Source organism: Naegleria fowleri (assembly GCF_008403515.1).
Source record: "Naegleria fowleri strain ATCC 30894 chromosome Unknown tig13, whole genome shotgun sequence".
In the NCBI taxonomy this organism is placed as follows: domain Eukaryota; phylum Heterolobosea; class Eutetramitea; order Acrasida; family Naegleriidae; genus Naegleria; species Naegleria fowleri.
Window position 1 is genome coordinate 804,565 of NW_025407945.1, and position 9,655 is coordinate 814,219.

At 38.1% G+C, this 9,655-nt stretch overlaps 2 protein-coding genes and 1 pseudogene across 3 annotated transcripts; 1 reads left to right on the forward strand and 2 right to left on the reverse strand.

Annotated features, from left to right (window-relative positions):
• Window positions 1-22: 22 nt before the first annotated feature.
• On the reverse strand, window positions 23-1,514 carry FDP41_012480 (uncharacterized protein; the record flags this gene model as incomplete). Its single annotated transcript, XM_044703005.1, has 2 exons — window positions 23-989; window positions 1,342-1,514. 2 exons carry the CDS (start codon window positions 1,512-1,514, stop codon window positions 23-25), a joined length of 1,140 nt encoding a protein of 379 aa, XP_044566536.1.
• A 2,545-nt stretch (window positions 1,515-4,059) lies between these two features.
• On the reverse strand, window positions 4,060-7,197 carry FDP41_012481 (uncharacterized protein; the record flags this gene model as incomplete). The annotated part of the gene is made up of 3 exons (XM_044703006.1): window positions 4,060-5,180; window positions 5,252-6,203; window positions 6,265-7,197. 3 exons carry the CDS (start codon window positions 7,195-7,197, stop codon window positions 4,060-4,062), a joined length of 3,006 nt encoding a protein of 1,001 aa, XP_044566537.1.
• Window positions 7,198-7,340: 143 nt separating this feature from the next.
• FDP41_012482 lies at window positions 7,341-9,655 on the forward strand (annotated as a pseudogene). The gene is made up of 2 exons: window positions 7,341-7,410; window positions 7,578-8,792. Coding segments are annotated over exons 1-2 (1,285 nt in total).

Sequence of the window (9,655 nt, forward strand, 5' to 3'; positions counted from 1 at the left end):
TTAAGGGTTGCAATAGTAAAAGTCATTCAATATCTTCATCATGCATGTCCTTTCTCTTTCCAGCTTGAACGAGTCTTTTAACGCTGTGCATTAGAGTTTCCATATTCTTAGCAATATATGATATATTGCTTTCCATATTGGAGACTCTTTTTTCAAGGCTGGTAAATCTTGCTTCATAATTATTTGGAGTAGTAATAGTTGAGAAGTTAGAGCTTTCTTTCTCTGTTGATTGATTTGATTTGGAGATAGCTTTTTCTTTAAAGAACTGCGCTTTGGACTTGAAGGATTTTGTGATGATTCTGCCATGCTTGGTTTCAATAGGATGGACCACTTCTAAGATACGATCGACTTCAGTATCAGATTTAAGAGTCACTATGATGTTATAATATGATTCTTCAGGATTAAAAGGAGATGCCTTTTCATCGATTTTGATAGAGTTTGGGTGAATAGTAATTCCTGCTTTAGTGGTGATATCTTTAACGACGTTTACGATTTCATGTTCTTCAAAATCTGTAGAGAGGTTGATAAAGACTTCAAAACGGGAATCTTCAGCTAGTTGAGTATAAGTTTTGAGGCGAGACCATTCGGTGTTAGAGAGGATTTCTTGTAGTGATTGTAAATTCTTAACTGTAACAGTGGTTTTGAAGCAGCTTGAATCTGGTGGTTTACTAATTCTCATAGCTATTAAACCTTTAGATTTCTCATGCCAATTGCATACGCAGGAGATCATATGGAGAATATTGTTTTCATCGTTTCCAGTAAGATGTTGAGCGGTGAACTCTGTGATTTGGAGAGACATATCAGAGATAAAGTATTTAAAGTTTGTTTGACTTTTGGCGGTATTGAGGTTCTTGATGATTTCGTCCCTTGAGCTTGATGAGGACGGAACAATTTGGAGTATGAATGGTCTTTCAGAGGGGACCCATGGATCCTTCGCAAGTTTGGAGGTTTGGAGGCCTTGAGGTGATTGAGGAGAAATTGAAGTGCCTCTTTGTTTTTGTACAAGTTGGTTGCGCAGTATATTGTTAATCCTTTGTTGAAGTCGATAGATTTCTTAGTTGTTGGGCGGGTTGATTGCATTTTTGCGGTCTTTGGTTGACGTTTTTTAACTTAGGGTTCGAGTTATCTTTGGAAGAGAGATTTTTCTTGTTTAGGTTGATATTGGTTGTTGTTTCTTGGTTGAATCTACGGCTTTGGTATTTGTTCTTCATAGGAATTTGTTCTTTTTTGTTGTGTGTAAGTGTGTGTGGTGTGTGTGGTGTGTGTGTATGTGTATGTGTTTGTGTAGAAGATGGTGCTTGTATTTGTGTTTGGGGAAATATTGGAGTGGACATAACTGACTCATCATTTGGAGGGTTATCATTGATTTTAAGATTAGAAGTAGGTTCATGCAGTTGCTTTTCAATCATATCATTAATTACTTTAGTGAGATCATTCATGGTAGATTCTAGGTATTCAATATATTTTTCAAGGTGCGCAATTTTAGTGATTAACGAGGGATGATCGTCAGTCATTTTTTAAGGGCTCGATTTCATCAAAAATGAGACATGTTTGAAATAATGAAGCTCTTCTCGTGAAGAGTCGGTTTTTGCTTGAGTGGTATGAATCGAAATTTTTTTTACTAGTTCAAAAATGACAGAAAGTTCCAGATAAAAAGTTAAATTGAACTCTATAACAATAAATACAAGTTGATAGTTTGTCAAATTGATATATGTGATGTATCCATGTGTGATACACATTTTAATTGTGTATATTGGAACAAATATGAACCATTGATCACGGTGTTGAGTACAAAGTCACTGTGCATGACAATCATGTCACATTGATAGTTTCAACGTTTCATTGTCTCAATTAACAGACGTAGACTGTCTTTAGAGAGTAATGGGATGTATTTCTTTGAATAACACAATCAGAAGTGTTTTTGTGCACGTTCTGTTGACAACACATGCATGGCATGCAAAATTGGATGAAATCACTCAATGATTGATCAATTCGCACGGAGAGTTCCTTGACAATGATTTCATTCTTGTGATAATAAATGTTATTGTTTATCATGATGAGCACTGTAGAAGTGTTTGTTGTTGAGAATGTGAATGAATAGTCATGACAGAGCCCTTTGTGTGATCAATGATGACAAGAAGAGCACTGTTTGGAACAGGTTTGTGTTTAATGATTGAATATTGATGCAGTTAACTCAAAAAGAGTGGTTGTGAAGAGCCTCCCTCACACAACAAGGAATTCATGTTTAAACTATGCCATTGTTTTGTGTCCATCAAATAAGATCCTTGTTGGTCGGAATGTAAATAATTAAAACATCCTAAAATAATTGTACGTCAGAAGAGAAAATCTCTCGATTTTTGCTCAAAAGTGTCATTGGGTAGCTATTGTATGTATAGTGATGAATAGCATTGTCTCACATAATGATTCGAAAACCTCTTATGTACTACTATCATTGTCTCCACGAATTCAAACAACCTCTTGTTCGACATAGACGATAGATCCGAATTGGACATGATTATTAAGGGTTGACATTAATAAGATTTCCCAAGACATCTATTTCAGTTGATAATTGGGGTTGTGTTGCTTCTGACATTTCTATAGATAGTTCAAACAAGGAACAAATGATTTTCATGCTATTACGGAACAAGGTAACAAATATTCCTTCCCATGAACTGACGGTGAAGATGATAAAGAAGAATCTACCATCTCCCTAGTATCCAAAGCATCATTCTTCCACAAAAAGAGTTAGCGTAAACCTTATCAAAGCTAAATTTCACAAATGTTCAAGATTCCATTAATTCATTGAAATCTATTCGAGAATCGGTTCTAATTGTGTGGGCTGTACGTGGGCTCTTTATACAAGGGGTAGAATAGAGTGTTGATAAAGAAGGAGCAGAGATACCGAAATTCATTGATGATAATTCAATCCCAAAACTAACATAGCTCGAATATAGATGGATGATATTGGATTGATTGAGAAACCAAAGCATAACAAATCAGAGTGCGAACAAGCTCTAATGTTGGTCAAGCAAGGAAGTGGCTACAAATAAAACTCGTGGACTCAACACTTTCTATTATTGCTTGTTATTTCAGAGGAATCATATCACAAAGACCAAACCAATATCTATATCAAAACAAAGATTCAATTAAACTTAATTGAAATTAATATTAAGAAAAGAGTGAATTGAAGTCATTCAAAGATGAATCGTTAATAAATAAAGAGTGAAAAAATAGTATTCGGATTCACTAATGAGTTGTGTAATTACGAGAAAGAAATAGCGATAGAGATAATCGTGAGGCTATTCAAGAGCAATAGAGACCCTGATGATGTTGGAAATTTTGTACTGTTATATATTAACAGAGACGAATAGAAGTAATTGGGCAATAAAGGTGTTGTTTGAGAGAGTCGATATTGAGAGAGTGTTGTTGATGAAGAGTTTTGAAATGATATAAAAAAGCGAAAGAGGCTCCGGATGAAATAATGTTCACAATACAAGTCACTAAGCAACGCAAAGAGAGACTAATCGTTAATATGCAGAAAATTTTTTGAGCATGGAAAAAAATTTTTCAAGCTCAACCAAACTCTTTAATTGTTTACAATCGAAACATTCATGCCCTTCACTACGTTCAGAACATATCATCTTCTTTGGAGTGGATGGTTTAGGTGAGCTTGAGAGAGAACCATCATCACTAATAATAACTCCAAGAAGAGATTGAGTCTATTCTGACTCATTGTCTTGAGAGTTTTTAGGAGTCGAAGGTTTTGCTTTGGGCATGATGAGCGTGGGAATGAGAGAGCGAGAAAGCGAGATATATTAAGGGAGAGCTAGAAGTCACTAATCAAATCAAAACGCACGAATATGCAGAAAATTTTTTGAGCATGAAAATATTTTTCGTTGCTCAACCAAACTCTTTTAATGTTTACAATCGAAACATTCATGCCCTTCACTTCGTTCAGAACATATCAGTTTTTAATAGAAAAACCTCAAATGTCTTCATAACCAACCCTAATTTAATACACTTGTGTCAAAAAGAAGAGATCCTGTATGGAGTGCAGATTCATTCATGATCCTCTGTATTCAAATTATCAATAATCGCAGTATTAAATAGATTCTTCTGTAAAAGTTTAAACAAATCAGGACAGAGTGACATTAAATCATTTGAATCTGGATTCAGAATTAAATATTTTCCTCCTTCAGAATAATCTTTAGTAAAACCTTCACCTTTCTTTGTTGTGATTTGTTGATATTTTACATGTATATGTGCCACGAGAGGTATTAGTCTCTCATTCTTAGTTAATGTTGCTAGAAACTCCTGTTTCTCAGTCGTCCACCAGGTCCTACAGTTTCCAATTACTTCTGGGCCAAATTTTGCTTTGTAGAAATTATTCGCATTCACACACTTGACGCCGTTTCTAATCTGGTTTAAAAATGTTTTTCTCTGGCAATTATGTAATTTGTTGCTCACAATAATACCGTAAGGTTGCTCTGAAAAGTTTAAACAAATACCATCAGCATGACAATTCAAAGAGGGATAAAAATATACCCCATCAATAAGGTCTTTAAATGTAATGGTATTGTTAGTAGAACTCTCTTCTATATGTTTGTTATAGTTCAACAAACAATGAAAGTATAAAATATCTCCCAACATATTGCTGTCAATATTGTCAGTGTTTGTGAGGACTTCTTGGGCCCATTTTGATGTGTAATGCTTGCGATAAAAATCTTTAGTTCGAATAAATGATTTGATCACAAATTTGTGGTCAAGTAATAGAGTATATGGTCTTTTCTTTTTCTCCGATGTTGTGTCAGTGTTTGATTTGTCATTTATCTCGGTTGTTGTATTCTCACCTAATATTAATGGTGAAAGGATCAAGTTGTCCCTAATACACTTTCCACTATGGTGTTGCAATAAAAGAGAAAATACCATTTCCCATTTCTTAGGGTCATGTTGAGGGAGAGATAATAGCAAATTCAACACTGAGATTGGGTTACTGATTTTTGTAATTGAGTTTGGATATTTCTTTTCTAAAACCTCTTTTGCAACATGTTTAAGAATTGGGTCTGAGGTATCAAAATGATACATATCGCTGTTAGTATCATAAAAGTCAAAATTTGGTTTTGCTAATCCAGTTCCTATTAATGAAGAAGCTAATGCTCTGTCGCAAGAAATTGATTTCCCTAAAAAGGCATCATATTCATTTGTGATTACTACGTCCAACAAAAAATTAAGATCAAGACGGTCTGTTGACTTCTTACAATCAAATCTATGTAAAACATTTTTTCCACCTGATCCACAAACTCTTTCCACTTTCTTCTGAAACTTTCTTCAATATCGAGAGTTTTTGTTGTTTCTAAATAAGAGGCAACAAGCCCAACTACTCTTCTTCTTGTTGGGAATATGTGTTGAATAGAGTGATAAAGATCAATTTTGGAGATATTGGACGATTTTAAAATTGCTTCAATATCATACATTTTGTCTAATATTTGTAATGCTTGCTCAAAAGTGATGGAATCTAAACCAACGCAGGAGTAAACATGGCAAACATCCTCTAATTTTCCAATCGATGATTGAATAATATCAACAATGTCAGTTGTAAACATGGTTCCACAATAAATATCACTAATTTTCATATAAGTCTTCTTTCTAAGTTGAGAAATTTCGAATGCAATCAGTGACAATAAATCCCTGGGTGTACCGTTCTCAGATAACATTGGAGTATGGAGAATAGAGAAAATATTTGCCTCGTCAATAGCAATAATAAATGGTTGCTTATCCAGCTTCAACCTTGAATATAATTGTTCGATCAAAAATATTGTGAAATCTCTTAAAGTTTCAGTTGGTAAAGAAAGCCATTGACGTTCCAACAATGTGTTGAATATATTTGCTACAGTCTTTGTATTGCCGTTCCATTGAGAGTAGGATAACATTTGAAGAGGAGTTTCGAAAGGTGTTTTGTTATCCGTTTGTTCCCAGATGGTTAATGCAGTATGAAGGCACAGTAATCTTGCAATAAAATTACATTGAACTTGTTGAGCAGCAGTAGCGTAGAGCTTGATAACAGATTGTGTCATGGTGAGTACAAATGTTTCTCTCAACTTATCAGAAGCTTGGTCAGTTCCACGTTCCGAAAGATGTTGCCGATCATACAGAGATGTACATGTTATCATAATTCCTGGATTGACTCCTAATCTTCTTGCAAGCTGTAAAACGTATTAGTTAAAAGTTTAACAAATTAAACAATAATATAATAATAATAATTACCAAAGCAGTTTTACCCACACCTGAGGGTCCAATCACGCAAATTGTTGATCCATCACGAATTTTTTGGTCCAACGTCTTTCTTTCACTTTCATTAAACAGATCGACTTGTAATTTTGGGAGGAATGGAAACAAATCTTTTGTTATCATTGTGGAGTTAGTTGGAACAAAAACATCTCTGACAAATTGGGATGGACAGCGTGTGTTAAAGGGAGTAAGCAAATTCCTCATAAAAAACTCCTTTTCAAGATCCTTTTTCTTTAAAAGATCATTCACCATGTTATTCATGACTGTCTCAAAATTCGATTTGTTCAATATACTGTCTGTATTTACGTTGCTGAATATAATATCTCTTGCATTTGAAAAGAGTTTCAGTAAATCGACAGAGTAATTTTCTTTTTCAGAGTGAGTTCTTTTACCTTGAGCTTGGCCCTTGATTACTAAATTACAGAATGACAAGTACCACTGTTTATACGTCTCTGGTAGGTTGGTACGTTTTGCATCAGAATCAATATTACCTTCAAGAATTTCATCTGCTTTGGTTAAGAGTTCTCTTTCGCTTCTTGGGAAATAATGAAATGGTTCAATTTGAAGATTGGGCATCAAAGTATTGTACACCCAATTTACCACTGCCTTGCAAGTACTCTCAGAAACCTGTGAAAAGTCTTTGCTTTGAGACATGGCTTTAATTGCAAAATCTACATCGTGCCTCTTGATATCTTGAACAATGTTATCAAGAGAAGCCCCATCAAAACCAGCACTATATAGAGGTTTCACTTTCTCAACGGACAATGAGGCCCCATCTTCACCTTTCTTCATACAAAGGATAGAAGCAACTTCTTCCTTTGTCCACTCCTCGTAATTAGTGAAGGAGAGAACTTTTGTGGACACTACTTGAATGGGAGAGTTATTATTAGCTGTTGGTTGTGGTGCCATATAGATTGATTTTTGGTTGGGATCATCAGAAGCAGTTGGTTGTTCTACATGGTTGTGCTCATCACCACTTCCATTTCCTCCCGGTCCGGTAGAAGAAGAAAGACTTTTTGTTGTTACTTCATCTTTTGTCAACAAGGAAGATAATGTATGGAAAGAGCGTACCGAAGTGTTCCTTGTATGATGATGATTGGACAAAGATTTCCAGAGCGAGAGGTTAGAGGCTGAACCAAGTGTATCAACACCAAAAACTACACCTCTGAAAAACAGAGAGAAAGAGAGTGTTGATGAGGCTTGCTTACCACTAAATAAATGGCGAGCAGCGTTTTTCATCACGTCAAAATATTTTTTTTTTTAAAAATTCCGATTAAAAATATCATCAGGTTGGGTGGGTTTGGGTTTGGGTTTGGGTTTGGGTTTGGGTTTGGGTTTGGGTTTGGGTTTGGGTTTGGGTTTGGGTTTGGGTTTGGGTTTGGGTTTGGGTTTGGGTTTGGGTTTGGGTTTGGGTTTGGGTTTGGGTTTGGGTTTGGGTTTGGGTTTGGGTTTGGGTTTGGGTTTGGGTTTGGGTTTGGGTTTGGGTTTGGGTTTGGGTTTGGGTTTGGGTTTGGGTTTGGGTTTGGGTTTGGGTTTGGGTTTGGGTTTGGGTTTGGGTTTGGGTTTGGGTTTGGGTTTGGGTTTGGGTTTGGGTTTGGGTTTGGGTTTGGGTTTGGGTTTGGGTTTGGGTTTGGGTTTGGGTTTGGGTTTGGGTTTGGGTTTGGGTTTGGGTTTGGGTTTGGGTTTGGGTTTGGGTTTGGGTTTGGGTTTGGGTTTGGGTTTGGGTTTGGGTTTGGGTTTGGGTTTGGGTTTGGGTTTGGGTTTGGGTTTGGGTTTGGGTTTGGGTTTGGGTTTGGGTTTGGGTTTGGGTTTGGGTTTGGGTTTGGGTTTGGGTTTGGGTTTGGGTTTGGGTTTGGGTTTGGGTTTGGGTTTGGGTTTGGGTTTGGGTTTGGGTTTGGGTTTGGGTTTGGGTTTGGGTTTGGGTTTGGGTTTGGGTTTGGGTTTGGGTTTGGGTTTGGGTTTGGGTTTGGGTTTGGGTTTGGGTTTGGGTTTGGGTTTGGGTTTGGGTTTGGGTTTGGGTTTGGGTTTGGGTTTGGGTTTGGGTTTGGGTTTGGGTTTGGGTTTGGGTTTGGGTTTGGGTTTGGGTTTGGGTTTGGGTTTGGGTTTGGGTTTGGGTTTGGGTTTGGGTTTGGGTTTGGGTTTGGGTTTGGGTTTGGGTTTGGGTTTGGGTTTGGGTTTGGGTTTGGGTTTGGGTTTGGGTTTGGGTTTGGGTTTGGGTTTGGGTTTGGGTTTGGGTTTGGGTTTGGGTTTGGGTTTGGGTTTGGGTTTGGGTTTGGGTTTGGGTTTGGGTTTGGGTTTGGGTTTGGGTTTGGGTTTGGGTTTGGGTTTGGGTTTGGGTTTGGGTTTGGGTTTGGGTTTGGGTTTGGGTTTGGGTTTGGGTTTGGGTTTGGGTTTGGGTTTGGGTTTGGGTTTGGGTTTGGGTTTGGGTTTGGGTTTGGGTTTGGGTTTGGGTTTGGGTTTGGGTTTGGGTTTGGGTTTGGGTTTGGGTTTGGGTTTGGGTTTGGGTTTGGGTTTGGGTTTGGGTTTGGGTTTGGGTTTGGGTTTGGGTTTTGGGTTTGGGTTTGGGTTTGGGTTTGGGTTTGGGTTTGGGTTTGGGTTTGGGTTTGGGTTTTGGGTTTGGGTTTGGGTTTGGGTTTGGGTTTGGGTTTGGGTTTGGGTTTGGGTTTGGGTTTGGGTTTGGGTTTGGGTTTGGGTTTGGGTTTGGGTTTGGGTTTGGGTTTGGGTTTGGGTTTGGGTTTGGGTTTGGGTTTGGGTTTTGGGTTTGGGTTTGGGTTTGGGTTTGGGTTTTGGGTTTTGGGTTTGGGTTTGGGTTTGGGTTTGGGTTTGGGTTTGGGTTTGGGTTTGGGTTTGGGTTTGGGTTTGGGTTTGGGTTTGGGTTTGGGTTTGGGTTTGGGTTTGGGTTTTGGGTTTGGGTTTGGGTTTGGGTTTGGGTTTGGGTTTGGGTTTGGGTTTGGGTTTGGGTTTGGGTTTGGGTTTGGGTTTGGGTTTGGGTTTGGGTTTGGGTTTGGGGTTTGGGTTTTGGGTTTGGGTTTGGGTTTGGGTTTGGGTTTGGGTTTGGGTTTGGGTTTGGGTTTGGGTTTTGGGTTTGGGTTTGGGTTTGGGTTTGGGTTTGGGTTTGGGTTTGGGTTTGGGTTTGGGTTTGGGTTTGGGTTTGGGTTTGGGTTTGGGTTTGGGTTTGGGTTTGGGTTTGGGTTTGGGTTTGGGTTTGGGTTTGGGTTTGGGTTTGGGTTTGGGTTTGGGTTTGGGTTTGGGTTTTGGGTTTGGGTTTGGGGTTTTGGGTTTGGGTTTGGGTTTGGGTTTGGGTTTGGGTTTGGGTTTGGGTTTGGGTTTGGGTTTGGGTTTGGGTTTGGGTTTGGGTTTGGGTTTT